Below are 20,296 nucleotides of genomic sequence, written 5' to 3'. Positions count from 1 at the left end.
GCCGGGGCCGCTCACAAGATGGCGGGAGGGCGGGTCGGAAGTGACGGCGGGAGGAAGTTCCGTCCGGTTTGAAAGCGCCCGGCGGAGCTACCGGCGGCCTTTTCCCGCCGCCCGGGCCGACATGGCCGCCTTCGCCATGGAGCCGCCGCCCGCAGGTGAGGCGGGGCGCTCCCCACCCCCCTTCCCGGCGTCGTGCCCCCTTCGGCTTGGCCGGGCGGCGCCTCGCCCCGCGCGCGCCGTTCCGCGCGGCGGTTGGGCGCGTGCGGGGCCGTTGGGCGGCGCGAGGCGGCTCAGAGGTCGCTGCTGCCCGGCCAAGGCTGCTCGGCTCTTCCCGCCGGCGCTGCCCGCGCTCCGCTGGCCTGGTGAGGGGGCGGGGGCGGGGGCTGGTTCCCCGTTCCCAGCGGGGGGACGCGCTGGGGGAGTCCGGACGCCGCCGGGCTGAAGTGGGTGATGGGAGACCGCGCCAGGAGGAACGCCTTCCCCTGAGGGAAAGCGAAAGGGGGCGCGGGGTTAAACCAAGCAGGCTCCGCGCCCGCGCTCCGTCGTATAAGATCCGTAGCTGAAGCACCCCGAAACCCAAGGACAGCTCAGGGGAGCGGCGCGCCCGGCTGTGGCGGCAGGGCCGCGGGGAAGCCCCGATGTTGCTGGCGGGAGCCCGCCGTGCTCTGTCGGAGCACGTTCCCCGGGCTGGGGCGCGGAACCGGCCGGCGGGGGAGGAGAACCTAGCCTTGGCGTGATTGCCTTTACATAAGAAACACCTTTTAAACAACCCCCAAACCATAATTACTCTCAAAAACAGAAATCTAGGCGTAACCAAAGTAGTATATTTTAAGAACGAAGTCTCAGCCTGGCAGTTCTTCTAGTTGTAAAAAATGCAAGATGGTGATAAACTTTGCTTACGTGGAAAATAAATGATTAGAACCGTCTTAGTCACTTACTGTATCTTGTTTTACGTTTCTTTAGTAGAACCACTATTTAAGCAATGGAAAAACTGGATCACTTGGCTGCTTCTGTGTTTTTAAATTTTGTTTTCATTAACACAGGAGCTGAGCCAATGACTCTTGGCTCCCCAACATCTCCCAAACCAGGAGCTAGTGCTCAGTTTCTTCCTGGATTCTTGATGGGCGATTTACCTGCGCCAGTGACTCCGCAACCGCGTGTTTTAAGCAGCCCTTCAGTTGGTGTAATGGAAATGAGGTCTCCGCTACTTGCAGGTCAGAATTTGTTAAATGCTGAAAAATTGTCCTGAAAGTAAAAATTTGGTTTGTCTTGCTCTACGTGACTGTTGCAGAGTTGAATTCTTGTAGTTTTATAACTTGCTATAAATGAACCTGACTCATTAAATAAATGGTGAACTCAAGTGTATTCAATGGAGTTTGGCTAAATTCTTCAAAGTAGACTTAAGCTTAATAAATGTTTTAAACATGGCAGTTTTGGTACCAGGAAAGGTTGCTTTTAACAGGGAAGGTAATATGAACCTCTCCTAATATAAAATCAATTTATGCAGCTCTTTACAAGTCAGTTGCACATACAGACATCAATGTTTTCTCTTTGTTTAAAACAGAGATGTCTGCTGACAAGCTAAATGCAGCTTGTGCAAGCTGCTGATTTCTTTGGAATGAATTCTAAAAAGCCACTTACAGGTTGTCAGACTTCTAAAAACTGGATGGAGAAAAACTAAAAAATACTTCTTAATTACTATCTAGTGGTTGTATTTACAGTCTTGATGTCTGCTGTAATTGGGCTGGAATAGTGACTTTTCCCAGTTGTAGATGCTCATCTCTTTCCAACCACCTAATGGATCTGTCTAGAAAAAGTCCTTACCCGTGTTTCTGAGATGGTGGTATTATACATCTGTTTTCTTCTCTGAGAAGTATGAGTGAGTACTTAACAGCTTCATTGATTTATTTCATGTCATGAGTGATCTTGGCTTTTGTATTAAATCAGTTGGTGTAATCTAAATATCTGATGGTGTTGGTGTGCTAGTCACTTTGAAGGAGAAATTGAGGATTAAAGTACTGCAAGATAATTTTAGATATTATTTTCTTTCAATTTCCAGCAGAATTGCACTCGGTGATCCTTATGGGTCCCTTCCAGCTTGAGATATTCTGTGATTGGTGGTCTGTTGGTCTCCTGCTTCTTGCCCTTGTCTGTTCCCCCCTGTCCCCCCTGACATACAAGCCTCTTAGGAAAATATTTATGAAATTGAAAATAGTCATGTGAATTTCACCTAATTGTTTTTAAAAGGGTTTATTGCAGCCTCAGAGTATCAATTCTAGGAAAGGGGGAACCAGTAAGATCCTAATACAGACCTCCCAAAATGAGTGGTTAAGTATATCACTTAAACTGAAAGCCTTGATGGGAGAGTGTGCTTAAACTGAAAACCTTGATGAGAGAGTGCTTTATATAATACACTGTAAGAGTTTGTGGATGTGTTAAACACTTCAGAGAAGAGTCTTGAAGCTCAGAATTTAGTCTTGAAAAGTACTTTGGAAAAGTTTAATTTCCAAATGTTTTGCAAGTGAAAACGGCTAAGTCAAACTACCCCCCTCCCCCCCCCCCGAGATAAACACACAGTATTCAGAGATGTCAAGATCTTTCAGTTGCTTTAATTCTCTGTTATACTGGAAGTCCTAAAGTTTACAAAATGGGAGAGCAGCTAGCTTAACTTCATCCTGTCTAAATGCAAGCTAGTCCCTGCTCTCAAGAGGTTACATTTTTATTTAATATGGAATTATATGGGAAGGAAAATAATTTAGATAGTGGGAATGGGACAGCATGTGCAATGTCTATGTGCATTTTGGTATGGTTCTTTAGTGTGTAGAATGTCTCAAGTCTTAAAAACCTTGCTTTTGCATCTCTGCTACAGGGAAGTTAGTCTCTGAAACAATTAAAATACACTACCTACCTGCCTTAAAATAGGAAGATGTAGCTATGCTCAGCAATTCATAAAAAGAACAAGTGCATGTAAGTAGTGAATACACTGGGTTAATAAGACGTCTAAAAGTTTTAGATGATACTTGTGCAAGGAGGCAGTTTCTGACACACATGTGATATTCTTATGTAGAACATTCAAACCTGAACACTTTGGTAGGCCAGATGGTTTTGCAAACCCCCAGTGAAACAATCAACAGTCTTTCATGGCTGAATTGATTGTTGAAGTTGCAAGAACAAGTAGCAGTGGAGTAGAATTACAAGTTTTCTCATGCTCTTCATCTGTTCCTTTTAATCGCAGGAGGCTCTCCCCCACAACCAGTAGTCCCTACACATAAAGATAAAAGCGGTGCTCCACCAGTTAGAAGCATATATGACGAATTATCTAGTCCTGGACTTGGATCAACACCTCTATCCTCAAGAAGACCAGTAAGTGGCTTAGGTACTGGCCTATTCTTAGCAGAAGATGTGAAGTAGCTTACCGCTTCAGTGAATGCTTTAACTTGCCTCTATAAACTGCTGTAGCAAAATGACTGGTGAGTCTTCAGATCATGCTGTTGCTTAGTCTGGGTGTTTGGTGTGCCTGTTCCTGTGTAGTCTCAATGAGAGCTGCAGTTGTGGAGCTATCTCCTATTGTTACTGAGTTTTGATACTGTAGAGAATGAAAAATGCAAATCATGCCTCTGCTGTGCTTTGTACATGACAAATGCAAACTTGTTGCAGCTTTTCACCTTCTGGTAAGTTTATTGGGCTGCTGATTGCCAGAAGGGTCCAAATATGCGTTATCTTTTCTTTTAGTGGGCAATAGAGGCACTTACGGAAATAGAAGGAATTTTGTGCTGAGTAAAATATCTAATCAAAATTTGGTCAGGGAGGTGGGGTTAATGTTGAAAGAGTAACAGTAATATTTCTAGAAGGTCATTCTAATAATAAGCTCTGCTACTTACCTCAACTGAGTAGTCAAGCGTTACTAGGTTCTTTTTCAGTGAACATGATTCTTTTGATGCAAGGAGAAAGCCTTTCACTGAACGAGCAGTCTTTTTATTGAGTGTTGCCTTCTGAAAAGTTTATTCTGAAAGTTCAGGTTCTCTGTGAAGGACAGAATCCAATACTGTCTTAAAGGACTGGATATTTAAAAAAAAACAAAGAGCAGCTATCAGAATGCTTGTTGCTAGGTCTACAGGTTCTCCAGTTTGATCTTGTATCTAAGAAATGCCATCATTCAGGCTAAAAATACACTAAAATTTTTTTTTATATTGAAATCCTTCTATGTTAAAAAGAAAATAACTACTAGCAGCTAAAACTCGAAATATACTTTCCTTCAGTGCAGTTGCGCTAAGTAGTTGAGAGGGAGAGTAAGTCTAGTGATGAGGAATGCAAGTGGGGGTTATGCTCTCATGATTTCGAAGCCCTTTAGACAGTGAAAATCAGATGCTGGTAACTTATGGTACTGGCATCCTTTCCATCAGGTTACACATGAACGTGTGAATTACTGTACTACAGCAACAGCGAGATGCCTATTTTGAAAAAGTTAAACTGTAAGGTTTGAGTATTGATACATAAAGCTATCTGGTTTCACAAAGCGTATGTGATTGGTGTTAGGTAATGGCTTTTTCAGCTCCTATTACGTAAAGCTCATGCTAAGCCTAAATAAGCTTTCTTCTTGGATATGAGTAGCTCTTTCTTGTTAGATGATAAAATATTGTAGACAGACCCTGAATCCTGTTGCTTGTGATGCTTCCCTTCTGTTGTTTGCTCTGCTCTCCCATACTCTGATACTTGCATTTAAGCCTCTGATCAGGAGAGGTAACTGCATTCTCTTCTAAGGCTTAGTAATCAGCTGGACATTCCAGAATGTAATAGTTGAGGCCTACTGGATGTTCAGGCTATCTGCTAGGCTGTGTGCTAGAATGTAAAAACATTGTCAAATAACTTTTAATTAAATAACTTTTAATAATCTTGTATTAAATATACATGTAAACGTCTGTTCTTACTCTTAAAAGTTAGGAGTAACTTAAAGCAAACAGTTAATATTCTTGCCTGATGCTTAAGTTACCTGAAAATTATCTCTTCTGATCTGAGTAGTGTACCTGAAAGAATAATTTGTTACTTTCTCTATTTTAATGCAGGCCAGCTTTTCTCTAACACAGAGCCCATTGGTTGGAACTATGCCATCAACTCCTGGAACAGGTAGATGTCCTGTCAAAATATGTAATCTACTTTCTTACTGCTTTCCTTAATACACAAAAACCATCACTGTTCAAAAACTCCTTGCAAATTTGTGAAAGAGTTCTATCTTTATTTACTAGCTTTTCAAAAGGTATGTGGATGTGAATAGGAAATACTTTTCCACTCTGAGACTGACTGTATTTCAATCAACTTTACTTATTCCTTATTCAAAATTTGTTGTTGAACTGAGCACAGAGGTGGTTGTGCTTGAGTGAAACAGCTGAGATTGTGGGTCGCCTTCCATCTTCATAAGGTTTCCTGTCTTGTGTATGAACCTGTGGCTTCTTGCTAAGCTTAATTCTGCTGTCTTGTTCCTATTTGGCTTCTGTATTAAGCTGCTGGTGTTTAGAGGTCAAGGAGAAGGCTAGGTTGCTAGTCATAAAACTTACTAGCATGCTTGCAGATGTGAAGTTTGGATTGACTTACTGTTTGTCTGGGTCTGCAAATAAATCTCCATCAAACTCTTCCATATAGAAGTGAAATGCTTGATATTGAATATATTCTTTTACTATGGGCTCTTAAGCTTATCTGTCTTGCAAAAGTAATTTGTTAAACAATGCCATTTCAATTTAACAGCTTCAAGTATGTTCAGTCCTGCAAGTATTGGGCAGCCTAGGAAGACTACCCTATCTCCTGCTCAGCTAGATCCTTTTTATACTCAGGGTGATTCCCTCACTTCAGAAGATCAACTTGATGACACATGGGTAACTGTATTTGGGTAAGTTGGTTTCCAAAGTATTAGAAAAACCATGGTTGAAGTTTTTGCAGCATATGGAAAGAAGTACTTGGACGTTGCTCTTGTCTGGCATTCCTAGGTTCTGCAGGAAATACAACTGTGGTTAAAGCCAGCAAATGCATATATTTTAGTGAAGCACCTTAACTTAAGCTACGTGTTTATTTTTTCAAGTTAAAAAGGCAGCATTCTACCATTGAGGTGTGTGGTGAAGTAAAAATTCCTAGAAGATAATATTCCTCCAGTCACTGCTTCTGAAATGACATGAACACACTGGTCTCTCTTTGGATTTCTAAAAACCCTTCATAGGGTTGTGTTTTAGCACCAGAATTCTTAAACTGCTTTATTATAAATTTTTCAGGTTTTTTTCTATCTTTCAGATTTCCTCAAGCATCAGCTTCATATATTCTCCTACAGTTTGCTCAGTATGGAAACATATTAAAGCATGTGGTATGTCTTAGTTTGAGACTTATTTCTGAAAACATTCTGGCTCATTCTTTAAAAGGCTACATTTCACAATTTTCACTTAATCTCATACAGATGTCCAACACAGGAAACTGGATGCACATTCGATATCAGTCTAAGCTTCAAGCCCGGAAAGCCTTAAGCAAAGATGGAAGAATTTTTGGTGAATCTATCATGATTGGTGTCAAGCCGTGTATAGACAAAGTAAGTTAACACCTGCTTTTATTTAAATATCAGGCACTCTGCTTTTGGGCTTCCTTTTTATTTTCCCGGCATCTTTAATTTTTTTCTTTTTTGAATGGCAAAGCATAGGAAGTTCAGTTATATAGGTATAGTCTATTATTCCTTACATGAGTTTTTCTTAAGTATTTGACAAAATTTCCTGCTGAGAAGGATCATTAGGGGAAATCTCTGTACTCCTTGGAAGTTACAGTGCATAGAATTATATTGCTGTACAAGAAACTACAACATAAGAGGCAGTTGAGATAGTTTCCCAGACTGGGATTTGTGGCATTTAGGGGCTGCAATAGATATGTGATGGCAGAGTAAGGCTGTTATTGCTCCTATTTGTCCCTCTTCTATGTGACTCTTTATCTGATTCTGGCTTTTCAGTTTATCTTAGTATATCAGACTGAAAATTTGTTAGCAAGATAGTCCTGATCCTATTCTCCCACCTGCCCCCACAAAAACATGTCCCTTTCTTGTAAGTAGTGGTTGGGGTAGGCATGGCTGTGTTTCAGTCTAATTTTATCATGAGCTATTAATTCCTAGGCATTGACAATGCCCTGACCATTAATTCTTGCAGCACTTTGTATTGGGTACTGTACTTTAGCTTAAGCAAATGACGGTTATTCTTTTATAGTTCACAGATTATTTTTTTGGTCTCCTTTAAGGATAAGTGATGCTAAAGAGTAATGTAAGCTTTCAAATGTAAACCATTCTGAGAAGGCAGCCCTAGAAATTGAGCTTGCAATTACTTCAATTTTTATCAGTTCGAAACATTTCTTATACTGATTAAAATTCAGAAACGAATGTACTTCAGTGCCCCTTTCCTCTGTGAGCTCCTGATGGTAGGGCTTCCGATCTCTTCTTACCTTATTTTGGTGTCATACTGTTTTGTATCAATGACTGAATTGCCTATAAGCTGAAACTCTCAAAGTAATGATCTGAGACATTTAATTGTCAGGCATCTGATCTTTGTTGCTTTTGAATTCTCATTATGTCTTTTGTGGATAGTGTCCGCTTTCAAGTATGAATAAATAAACATAAACCCATAATCATTAACGTGTGTTTTTGGAGGCAAGAGAGATTTCTGGAGACTAATCCTTTGAGGGTTTGGCGTTAGCCTGTAGAACTCTTCCTTGCAGGTGAAAACAAGATGTGATGGATTTGACATCAGTGCTTAGGCTTCTGATTTAAAAGTAGCAGTTAGTTCCATGGGTTCCCCTCATGCTGAGCAGAGAGTCAGCAGCCACCCACACTGGACACCAATCCTACCCTGTATTTTGGATAGCTGTCTCCAGCCGGATGTGTTTTCGAATTTCTGCTGTCTTTAGGCTGGTTGAATGCTGTGCTCCACTGAGTCTAAATGCAGCAAATCAGGTCTCCCCAGGCTGGTTGTAATTTCCCATCTTGTTTTCTCTGGGTTCTTGTGGAACTCATGGTTCCGTCAAGTCACTTGCTGCCTCTTCCACGCTACATGCATTCCTTTCTAAACATAAGCTTACAAAATGGAGTCTTCTGACTCCTTTTCTAGCATTGGCTAAGGGGACTGAGAGAAACTCCTTGGCAAGTTGAATTTGAGCAAAAAGCTGCAAGTTGGTAAAGGCTTGAAGATTTTCCTGTGTGGATCAGGTAAAAAATTTTAGAAGTATTTAGAAAGAGGATGTTCAGAAGAGGATGTTTAGCAGTATTTAGAAAGAGATGCTACTTAGTTCAACTAGGCTTGATAAAAGCTACTACTTGAAGTTTGTTGCAAGTCTTACAATTTATTTTTTCTATACTGTTTCAAACTTGGCTGACATTTAGTACATACAGTGAACAGGTTACAAACTTTCACTGCTTTGCAATGGCATAATCCAACATATAAAAGATTGCAGTGAGGAAAATGCTTGGTGGTGGTGTGTACTTGTGTGCTCCGTACTGACGGACAATTTACCTATGGTCTTTGCTTACTTTGAGATGTGAACATATTTTATCAAACAATTCTAGATAATAGATAATTCTAGCTAATAAAGCTTGAAACACTGCTTTTTAGTATTTGTTTACGTTATATTAACCCTCTTTTTAAGAGTGTGATGGAAAACTTTGAAAGAAGCTCTACATCCTCAATGTCTTCAGTTTTCACTCCACCTACAAAATCCATTGGCACACCAGTACAACCTGCAAATAATACTACAAGGATTTCTACAATGAGACCTCTTGCAACAGCATATAAAGCTTCCACTAGTGACTATCAGGTATTTTAAGGGAAACAGAAGCATGTGTTTTTGTGCTATCTCCCCTTAGTTGTATCAGGCTGTACACATATTAACTTCAATGTGACCTTAGCCTTTATCTTCTCCTGTGATTTTCTTTAAAGATGTGGTTCAAGTACAAACTCAGTCTGTTCAGTCTCTAAAATAATAAATAATAAAAAATTAATGACTTTTGACTTTTCCAGAAGTTAAGGGCTTGTTCTGAAAATCTTTCAAACATATTTTGTCAAAATATAGTAGCACTTCCTGGTTAGTATAAAAATAATTAATTATATGTTGACTGATTCTCTTTATTTTCTCTCTTCCTCTTTTCCCCGGCCTTCTAGGTGGTTTCTGACAGACAAACTCCGAGGAAAGATGAAAGTATTGTATCTAAAGCAATGGAATATGTGTTCGGCTGGTAATATACAAGAAGTAACAACACACTAAGTTGGTCAGGGTTTGAAATATGCTACTGGCGTCTGTGGTTAGTTGTATAACTACTGGTGGCAGTATTTTAACTCACATCTCACCTGTTACGCCTTCAGTTAATTCAGCAGACATGTAGCTTGCACTTTAAATGATGGCAATGTACACACGGTTTTAAAAACTGAGTAAATGTAAATATAAGTGCTTTTTTCCCATTTGTGCTCTGATTGCATGATTGTAGAAAAAATATCAGCACTGACTTTTTTCCTCTATAAGTACTTTCTGTGGATTACTTCCCAGTAAGTTGGAAATGTTTAAAATGGCAGCTTTATTTACTGATGCCTTTAATTTTTTTTTTTCTGGAAAGATGATGGGCTACTTGCAGGAAGAACACTATGCACAGCTGGCTGACAGGGACTGTTCTTGGTATACGTGATTTAAATTTTTTTAATTAGGATTCATTGCTGTTTTATAGTTATCTCTGGCATCTCATGTTCTAAATGTCATAGAAACCTTTTAACTCTTTGTTTTATTAATAAAGGTAAATAAAGCTAAGTTTTTCTTAGGTTGTTTTTTTAAAGAAGTATGAGTTCTGTTAGAAAAAACTACTTGCAGTACTCTTAACTGTTAAGTATGATGCTGCCTAATGTTTCTTAAAGTGTTAGCAGCAGAGCAGATGCTGCTGATTTTTACTGAAGTAGTACCAACCAGCATTAAAACTAGCTAATGTTTAAATGTAGTCTCCATGGGTATTTTATAGCAGTGTGCACTTAACAGGTAACAAACTGTGGCATTCTAAGCCATAAAATGTTCAGCTATTTCAACTCAATAGAAAAATGCAATGTGTCAGTGACCAGAGCTGCTTTAATTTCAAGACTCTTCTAAGAAATTTTCTCTAAGGTATTAGCTGAAGGATGATTTTTTTTAACTGAATTTCCCCCCCCCCCTTGAAGTTTTCTTTTGGAGGTGAGCCTCTCAAGTAATCATGTGTCATGTAAGCTCATAGTCTTAGAGATAAAGGTCTCTTTTGTCTGGTAAGAGAGCAATTTTTTTCTCCAATACTCGGGAAACTACATGCAACTACTACTTCTTCGATTTTGTGGCTGTGTTAGTGTAGGTTAACATCATCATTTTAGTTTGGGACAATAGTGTGTTGCTCAGGTGAAGGTCCAGTCATACCCATTTCCATGCTTTGCTTCATACCACAGTGTGGTCTCAAAGTTCTTCAGCTGCACTTCTCTGATGAAATTAGATTGAAAGATTAGTCCAGGAGTATGCCTAATGTCAGATGCTGATGGGTATCCAGTTTACAGGATTATGCTAGAGATAGTGCTGAGTAAAATTCCCAAAGCACTTAGAAGTCAGGTTTCTACCTCAGGGCACTTTGTGCTTCATTGTATGCTTTAGAAATAACCTATGTGCAGGCAGATTCAGAGATTTTTTTGAGATGCATTTTACTGTATTTGCTGGCTGATGCTTTTGGAATATTGGTTCAGACTCATCCATTTGCTTTTGATCAAAGGGAGCTGCTCAAACCTAATTAATATCTGAATGTGTTTTCTCAGAATGCGTCTGGCTTTTTCTTGGTGAAAAATATTTGTCATGCAGATGACTTCAGAAAGAAAATAGGTAGTTCAGCTAAATTCTTGTTTTGCTTTGCAAAATACACTTCTGGCATGCTTCAGACTTGTAATGATGCATATAGGATTTAGTTTAGTGAAGTGATGAAGTGTAAGACTGAACTCGGATCAAATAAGTCTGAAGGTAAATACATAAGGAAGGAGTTGGAGCCAAAGTCAGTCGTTTGCCTGACCTATTTTACCAATAAGTACCAGATTTTAAACTGTGCTCAGTTGTTTTTTTTTTTCCCCAGTTGTTTACCTTAGTCTCTTGTTTCTCATAGCTTTAGGAATTATTTTACTTATAGGTCATTGCAGTTTCCTGTAGAGTAAAAGCACCTGGGAGTAGCAGATGTTGTTTACTTTGCTCTGGAGGTAGTAAATAGGAGAAGAATAAAGTTTAGAACATATAAATCTGTGTACTCGTGGACAGTATCATTAAGAAATTATCTTCATGTGGCTTCTGCTGGTAAGACTTAGTACGTTTTCTTAGTGTTAAGCACTAGTTGAACCCTGGTATCAGTGATTTGGGCTTACTAACTATGAGAACATTGCAGTCCCACACTGCACAACCCACCGCACAGCTTTGTTGCAATGTGTTCCTGATAATATCATTATGAATTATATGAGTGTACAGGGGCCATGTGTGAAAAGGCAGAGGATATTGAGAAGTACATGTGTGAAGAATCTCTGAAACGCTTGGAAGGTCTTCAAGTAAACCTTTTCAAGGTTAGCTACTGTTGTTAGGTAGCATTGCATTTAAAAATCCAATTCTTCCTGTTTGTTAAATATGTACTTGCTGCTTTGCAATAAGGAAGGATTCTCTTCTAGCTGTAGCTAGACTTTATTTACATTAAAACCAAAGTTATGGACTTCAGATAGTGATTTGTAACATACTAATGAAACTCAGTTCTGGTTTCAGTTGTATGGGGTAAGACTGCAGACTACATTTTCCATAGGATTATGGCTTCAGTTTAAAATAAACCTGTCATGAATACTTATTTTCTGTTGTCTGCCTCAATCACAAGCATGTTATTCAGGGATCTAATTCACTTTTAGTATAAGATCTGCACAGTTTTAAATTCTGGAAGTATTTGTTGTATTGTTTAAATGGTAATTTCACTAAAATATTAACAGTTTTTCTTTTTTTGGTCAAGACTTTTATAACTTGGAGATAGTGGGGTTTTTTGTCCTCCTTTTTCCCTCCCACCCCTCCTCAATTTAGCTTGCTAGTAACTTTCAAAGTGAGTGATATTTATTTGGGTAATCCATGTACACTAACATAAAATGAAGATCAAATATTAGAGAACATCATGTCTACCTCTTGTTTCAAGTTGTAGGCATCTACCTCCACTGTGTGGCAATTCTTCAGAACTTTAATGAGAGGTTTCACCGATATTGAATGGATTATGGTATCTTAATTATACTTTAGTTAGGAAGTGCATAAACAGTACTGTGAGAAAGTAGCAGTGCTCAAATATCTTAGTTGACGTGCTTTTGTAATAAAAGAAGAAAGGACAAAGATGAGTTTACTAAATATCTTAATTCGGGAGTAATTCAGACTTCTAAATATTGCTTTAATGAAATAGTTCTTAAACTTTATTCAAAATCTTACCAGTATTCACTCATCTCCATATTGAGATGGGTAAATTGACCAAATGATATTTTAGCAGAATATACCATAAAATCCATTTTGTATAAACATAATTGCCTTTTTTCTGATAGTCTTAAGTACATGTGAAAAAAAAAAAAAAACAAAAAACAAGACTTGCATCAGTTTTCTTTAATTTGACTGTAGATGACTAGACCACAGATGAGTCTGCAAAAATGTACTGCTTAAATATGTTTAGAAATAGTAAGCTGTTCAGTTGTTAAGTGAGTGAAAACAAAATAAATTGGCTTACAAACAACTCTGAATTGGGAGTTGGTTTACTGAATTTCAGACTGCAGGTGAGAAGGCTCTGGAATAAACATTCTGGATCTCTAGTAAAAACATCAGTCCTCAGGCAACTTCATGGCTCTGTAGTAATGCTGCCTTTTTTTAATTGCTTGGACAAGAGGAAAAGGTGTTCTTTTGATGTGGTATGTCTCTAAGTATCAAAGTGCAAACAGTACTGACTGTCAAGCTTCTGTTAGTGTTTATGAAGGGGAATTCAGTTGGTGAAGTTACCTTTAAAAATGAATGCGTAATTAATAACTTCAAAATGTTTTTGGCCTTCTATTAAGGAATCGTTTGACTCTGTTTTTGTGTAATGCATATAAACTGTGCTGCTATCAACAAAGTCATATTTTCCACTTTTCTGGAAGTAAAACTCATGTTGAAATTAAGAGCATGTCTGAGAAGCTGTAAAATCTTATGTCCTATATAATGTCATCAAATATCTTGGTGGTTCTTCAAGTTCTTCAGTTTTGTAAGTGAACTTTCAGCTTAAACAGTTAATTGCTGATGTAAGCAGATGCAGTTAAAGTCACCCCAAAATTCTGGTCTCTGTAGATGAAGTGCTGGTTTTGTTCATTACAGTCCTTCTGTGTGTGAAGTTGGAGACTTCTGATTAGAAACACCATGAAAGTAAGGAATTGCTTTGAACAAGTCATTGTTTTATTTTGCTCAATTGTTTATTGCGTCAGATTTCGGTGTAGGTTACTGCAGAAATCAGTTTATGAACATATCTTTCATTGTAGGGATGAATTGAATTTTCAGTATGAAAATAGAGAAGTTTTCAATTTTTTTTCCTTTCTATTGTGTATGTCAGCCACCTAATTAGCATCTTGTTTAGCTGCCTTTGGAACCCTGTGTGTTCTGTGAAAATCTGTCCCTTGTTGCAGAATTAAGTTCCAAAAAATGCTGTTCTTTTTCAAGGATCTTTCCCACCCTCTGGTGTTAAGAAGGTAACCTTGAATACATGAAGCAAGGATAACCTGACAAATGGATGTCTGTGGAGATCTTGGAAATGATAGTTCTGTAATGTGGATTATCCAGTTGTTATTAATAGACTTATTTGTTTTGAAACATGAAGATAGTCCAGAATTGGTTATCAGATAAAGTGCTGGATTTTAGTTGGAACCCAGACTGGGGGAGGTTTTTTTTGAGTGCTAGCACGCTAACTGGTGGCTGTTCTTTTGCCAAAACTCCTGTTTCCTCCTGGCAACTAAACGTATAGCTGGCTTGAAAGAATCATGGTTACAATGCTGGCTGTCATGACATAAAGCACTGTAAAATGAGTTTATTAAGCTGTTTTGATCTTTTAATATATTAATAACATATGTTATTAATTACATACATTATTGTTACATACATTAATAACATAAGTTATTAATTCAACTAGTGTCAGTTTCCAGTCTCCTGCTCAAAAATGCTCAGCAATCCAGACTGCAACAGAAGTCAGACCTTGCTTCCATGAAGTCATAAAACTGTAATGAAACTTCCTCTTTATTTTTGGGGGAAAAAAAAATCTCTGCTGCAAAGTAACCAACTTTTCTTGCACAACATGCTTTCTCAGCTGGCAAGTACTTTGACTTACTGGGCTTTCTCACTGAGTGCCCTTAGCTCTCTTTTTAAAGTTTGGAAATTTGATTTGTTTACTGTGTAGAATTATACTGGTGGATAAGATCATGCTGCTGACTTCAGTGAAATTGAGCGAAGGCCTGCAATATTTTCCAAGTGTGCAATACGATAGCATGTAGTATCACACTTCAATAGATGAAATACAGTTAAAATTGCCCATCATAGGATACTATAATGGGCTATTGATTTTTAGGTGCCACAGTTTCTCTTTCTTTGTAATTGAATTGGGCTTGTGAACATATGAAAATGTTCATTTGCAGATTGAAGGTCATAAAGTAAAAATTGCACAGAGGTCAACCTTGTATACAGGCTAGAGAACAGTCTAATATTACATTCTTTTTTTCCATATGACTGCGTTAACAACGGAGCTTGCATATATATTGAATAGTATAGGTTTTGTTTTTGCTAATGGTAAATTGAAAAAAAAAGACATTAATTGTTATTCCTATGCACTTATTTAGACTTGCCAGCTTTCCAGTTTCTAGCAAATGCGGTGGTTCTTTAGGAGAAGTGTCAAACAGCTTTCGCTCCAGGTAAATTTTAGGGATGGGATAAGATGAATGTACATCTTGACTTAAAGACTTAAAGCATCTTTCTAAAAATTAATCTAGTGTTGTTCACAGACTCTTGCATAATTAAGAATTTTAAATGTATTTTTAATTATTTTGTTATGGAGACAACTAGCCTAATAGATATACAATGATTAACTGCAATATTGGTATTTTAATGGAGTAGGTGATGGTAATGATTGTCTTCTCAGCTTTGACCATTTAATCCTTGCTGAGCACCTTACTAGCTCGTCTTGAAATGTTTTTTTTCCAGCTCTGTATGGAGTTGCCACTGGAAAAGGTCCTGAAAGATATAGAATCATGGAGTATCTTGAGTTGGAAGGGATCCATAAGGATCATCGAGTCCAACTCCTGGCACTACAACTATGGCACTAGTACATGTTATTACTAGTTGCAGTACAGTGGTGGCAGCTGGCATTCTGTGCCCCAGGAGATGAAAACAAGTTTATTTGGATGAATTAAAGCTGTAATAGCATATCAAAATGTGATGCAGGAGCAGCTGCCTAGCTTCTTTATTTCTAGAAGGCTTTTGTGGCATCTGACTCTAGATGGGCATATAATGAACCTTGAGAAATGTTATGTGTGTATACCAGATATGCACGATATCATCGATGGAATACATAATGTGACAAAGACCAGGTCAAGTAGAATTATTTATTCAAAAATGAATAACAAAATTTGTAAGGCATGAAGAATAGTTTGAAAAAGTGATTGGTAAGCTTTTCTACTGTACAAATATTTATCATCAAACTGCTGTAAAATTCAACAAGTATTGGAAGCTTATGGTCTGATATTTTCTGCCATTTCAGATGTGTTTGAAAAGTTTAAAACTGACTTAAATTTACCTTTGACACACAGCTATAACAATGATGTACTTGTCTCTGAACCTTAACACCATGCATGAAAACAATGAGGTTACATAAATTTGTCACTTGCTTTCAGACTTAACATAGCATGAAGAGAGTAAGAAATATGGTTTAGAAGCATTTTCTCAGTATTCTTCCTCTGCTCTTTTTTTGTGCTATTAAAGTAGCATGATAAAAACTGCCACCTCTGCACTGTGTTAAGTGGGAAGCGCATGAGATATGGTCGACAGCAATGCTGTAAATGCTTGTAGTGAAAGAAATGTAGTGTTTTCTCTACCTAGCATGTTTTTGATTGGCGTCGTGTGCCAGGTCTTTATTTGCTGGATGAAGGATTTCTTTTTAACAACTAGAAGTGGTTTTGTGGGTATCATTCTATGACCATCTGGAATTGCTGACATTTCAGTCCCTGTAGGATGGGACTGCAAACAACTATGCACATAATTTGTATGAACTCTTTGGGCTGGAAAAAAATTCTGTGTAGGGATTTGATTCCACAATCTCTGTGTTAGGTTCTGTTAAATTTTCTGTCTCCTCTCTCAAAAATTCTGCATTGTGAATTGGGAGAGGTCGGTTCCACTGAAAGATGTGCCAGCTTTGTTATAGAACTGAAAGAGATGAGATCATGCTAGCTGTTGTTCAGACATAAATCAGACACGATTTCTCTCAGAGAGAGACAGACACTGAAGCTCTCCAAGCTTCCTTGCAGCAGTATTGCTGCACCAGTATTTTAGCCTACTGAAATCTGAGCTACCAGTGTAAATGACATCTGGCAGTCACTGTGTTAGCTTCAGGTCAAGTATTGTTACTGAACATGAGTGATGCTCCCCATAAGATTATGGGGTTTTCCTCTAATTCTATACATACAAATGCTGTATTATTGTAAACTTGTACAATAATTTAAGGATGTAATTTAAAAGAAATTTTTTTCATAATGCATGCAAGGCAGAAAAAACTGAAGATGTGGTTTGATGGCAGGAAGGCGTTCTTGAAGATACATTATTAAAAACCTGAGGAACGCTACCACAAAAGTTAGTCAATAGGATTAGAAAACTGTTTTTCTTAAAAACCAACCAAAGGAAAAAAAAAACAACCAACCAAACCAAAACCCAAACCCTAAAACTTATTTATTGCAAGTGGTGTATATAGACTTCAATTTTTGGGTAGGACTGATCATTGACTAGGCCACTTACTGGTAACTGCATTTGAAATTACAGTCACAGAGTATATTGTAGTTGTTCTCTGAAGCCACTAAGAGCCAAAAAATAATTTTACTTCAACTGTGAATCGAATTATTTTTTTCTGAAGTCTTACAATATTATATTTCATATTCTGTGTTTTTAATCATAAGAATGTTTCTCAAACTTTTGTCTCCTGAAGTCAGTGGGAATTTTTAAAATTGAAATCTCTAGCTATGTAATGACAGGACTTAGTTGGTGAGTTTGACAGTGTGTTAAATGACTTGTGGGTATGTTTTATTTAATAACCTCATACAAACAAATGTACTAATGACATCAAACAAAATTCAGTAAAAGCAGGGTAAACGTTTATGCAGCTCACAAGCTAATGGAAGAAGGTCTCAAGTTTTCAGCACTACCTCTTAATTGTCTTAACACTTGCATTAAGTGTTTTTGGTTTGTTTTGTTTGGTTGGTTTTTTTGCAACAGTAGTCCAGCACTGTTAGAGCTAATGGTGTAGACTTTCTTTGTGTTCAGTAATACAAGGAGAATATAAAATTTCTTTTTCAAAAGGAAAGGAAATTAATATGGCTTACTGCAGCAAATTCAAGCAGCAACCTGATCTGGCATATTAGGTCAGAGTGCTTGCCTAGACAGGATCTGGAGTTTCACATATATTGGGATTAAATATGAACATCTTTTCCTACAGCTAGTTGCAAAACAGAAGAGTATCAGTTATTAACGTGCATGCTGTTATTATGAATGGTTGATCCTGATTCCCTCTTGATCACGATTTTCTATCCTACCCATTATTTTTATCCAAGTTTTCGTCTCAATTTATTGCATGCTCAAGTTCAAAAGAAATAGTTTTGCTTTCTCTGGGATACAGATAAATGTTCTGCAGTGGAAAGTGTAGCCCACCATTGCACTGCCTTTATCCCTTTTTAAGGGTACTTCAGTGGGCATCTAAAGCCTCTTCCTTTTGTGTTGTGTCAGTGTTCAGAGATTCACTGATCATATCCGTTCTCATATCTCAGGTTGAACTTGGCACAGCAGGAAAAGCCTTCCTCAATATAAAGAGACACAGTACCTGGCAATTCATATGATAAACCAGTGAATTCTTCTTAGACGTTTTAACTGCCAAGATTCTAGGCTGGGAAAAAGTTGCGTGATCTTTACCATGTGTGGAGAAAAAGTATGGGAATAGCAAATCATATAAAATATGATGGCCTAGAAGCTTTAGGTTATTATAAAAGCATATGTTTCCAGAGTTTCACTATTATGTGGAAAGGATCTTGCTCTTGCAGGAGGATGTCTGTCTAGAACCCAGGGATCTTCTTTCTTATTTGCTGAAGATTGTCTTCACCAAAATACCCAGAATCTTCTGGTAACTTAAGTATCTCAAATCCTGCATGGATGTCTGGGATCTTCTGGAACACAGAACTATTTGTTCTGGCGCCTGTGCTCTTGTACCGGTTTGACTCCCATTCTTGTCATTGTGCCTTTTGTAAGCACTACATAGACACTTTGGAGGAAGTAGGTGCCGCCCTGCAGAACTTAGAACCTGGAAATGTGAGATTGATGGAAATTGGGATCTTCCTTAGCAAATTTTTTTGATGAGAACTCAGTGTTGGGTAGCTTCTGCTAGAAAACTGGTTAAGGCTGTATTAGTGCACCTTTTCTTTTGCTGCATAAACATACAGAGATGGAAATGCCTGCTCCCCTCTTCCCCCCTGCTTTTGTGCTTTCTCTGTGTTTGCAACGAGGAAGCCAAGTTTGTTGAGAGGGGTAGAAATAATGCCCTCGTGCTACTTTACCTTGTCATTTTAAAATGCTATAGCACCTCTTATCAGCTAAAAATCAAGAGTGGTACACAAGTAGTGTCACTGCAATGCTGTTTTTGTGGAATAATAGCAAAGAATAGAAATAGCGAGGGGGGGCTGGTGTGTCACGGAGCAGTAGCAAATATTACGTACATGAAGGTTAAGTCCTAGTCTCATGCAGAAACAATAGAAATCTCTCAATAAAAGGGAACAAAGAAATCTTGTGTTACACAAAGGAGAGAGGAGAAAATACTCCCATATCTTAAGTATTAACTACATAATACAGCTTCTGTAAGTGAGGGGAAAGAAGGCTTGTTTTTTTTTCTCCCAACAGAGACCCTGTCAGCTTGACATTTAAATGCCCAAGCTACTCTACAAAACTGATATGTATCCCAATATTTGCATAAAAGATTTATTAATTTTTTTGAAAGCATAAGTTTGGTAGGACTGTTTTGGTGGATTGAGATTTCAGTGACAAATAGAAGTGATACATCAAATTTTCCATTCTTCCTTTTTTCCGAAGTTTTTAATAATCTGTATGAATTACTGTATATATTTCCTTCCCAAGGGTAAGGAGTATAAGCGTAAAATTAGCATCTTAGCAGTAGGAAAGAATGTATCTTCTGTACAGCTTTTACAAAAACAAAGTATATGTGTGTATCACAGGCTTTGCAGGCCTTGACCTCTGGCAAGGCCACGTGGGTTTGAAAGTTGGCGGAGAAGATTGCAAAAAGTAGTGAGCTCATGACCCGGCCTTTTGAAGCAGTGCAAGAGACTCTCGGGTATTGATCCAAATGTGTCTAATTGGGATCTCAAAAGCGGCTGCTGCAGCTAAGGTTTTTGCTAGATTTCACGTGGTCTCTCTACTGGCAGCTTGGTTTTGAACAAAGATCTCCACAAAAGATTCCCAGGTGAGAAAGAACTTTGTGAAATGTAAAGAGGACAGTAAGGCTTGAGGTACCAGCGCTGTTTGGGGTAGTGTTGCCAACTGAGTGCCTACACTTGCACATTTTCCCCTTGGCATTTTCTGGTCAGACACATTAGTCTTGCTTCTACCCACTAGAAATATGACTGAGAAAAGGATGTCAGTTTTTGTCTGATAGTAACTTCAAAAAAGTCTGATTTGCTGTACTCTACTGTATTGACTTCAAGATTTGGGTCCTATTAATAGCAGTGATATTAGATTGATTTTTGGACTGCAGGTCCTATATCATTTAGAAGAGATAAAGAATTGAATCAAATAACTGAGCTCTCAAATTGTGTTTAAAAAAATTTTAAAAATTGGAAATAGATTGGTGTGGGAGTGATAATTAGGATATCAGCTGTTGTGTTGAAACTAACTTTTTACAGAATTGAGTTTAGTCTAAACTGTGTGTGCATCTATCCCTTTATAGTGTGATCGGTTTAGTGATGTCATTTAGATTTATATTTTC

The 20,296-nt window shown here is 38.1% G+C and overlaps 1 protein-coding gene across 2 annotated transcripts; it reads left to right on the top strand.

The window, feature by feature from the left end:
* Positions 1 to 3: 3 nt before the first annotated feature.
* Positions 4 to 10,057, top strand: NUP35 (nucleoporin 35). 2 transcript variants are annotated; one of them, XM_072874444.1, is made up of 9 exons: positions 4 to 155; positions 1,044 to 1,214; positions 3,236 to 3,363; positions 5,064 to 5,124; positions 5,740 to 5,881; positions 6,277 to 6,346; positions 6,437 to 6,565; positions 8,653 to 8,820; positions 9,165 to 10,033. In XM_072874444.1, the coding sequence occupies exons 1-9, from the start codon at positions 122 to 124 to the stop codon at positions 9,240 to 9,242; spliced, it is 981 nt and encodes a 326-aa protein (XP_072730545.1). In that variant the 5' UTR covers positions 4 to 121; the 3' UTR covers positions 9,243 to 10,033. The 2 variants fall into 2 exon arrangements, with proteins under 2 accessions (XP_072730545.1, XP_072730546.1); XM_072874445.1 differs by lacking the exon at positions 4 to 155 and adding an exon at positions 247 to 362 and having other exon boundaries at positions 9,165 to 10,057.
* The last annotated feature ends 10,239 nt before the right edge of the window (positions 10,058 to 20,296 follow it).

Source organism: Ciconia boyciana, chromosome 10, assembly GCF_034638445.1.
Source record: "Ciconia boyciana chromosome 10, ASM3463844v1, whole genome shotgun sequence".
Classification (NCBI taxonomy): domain Eukaryota; kingdom Metazoa; phylum Chordata; class Aves; order Ciconiiformes; family Ciconiidae; genus Ciconia; species Ciconia boyciana.
The sequence above is the reverse complement of the archived record's forward strand: the minus strand, read 5'-3'. Positions and strand labels throughout refer to the sequence as shown.

Bases quoted from the DNA above. Each gene is read 5' to 3' on its own strand.
- NUP35 (XM_072874444.1), top strand. From the start codon at position 122: ATGGCCGCCTTCGCCATGGAGCCGCCGCCCGCAG. The intron at 3,364-5,063 runs GTAAGTGGCTTA...ATTTTAATGCAG, and splicing joins CTCTATCCTCAAGAAGACCA to GCCAGCTTTTCTCTAACACA. The intron at 6,566-8,652 runs GTAAGTTAACAC...CCTCTTTTTAAG, and splicing joins TCAAGCCGTGTATAGACAAA to AGTGTGATGGAAAACTTTGA.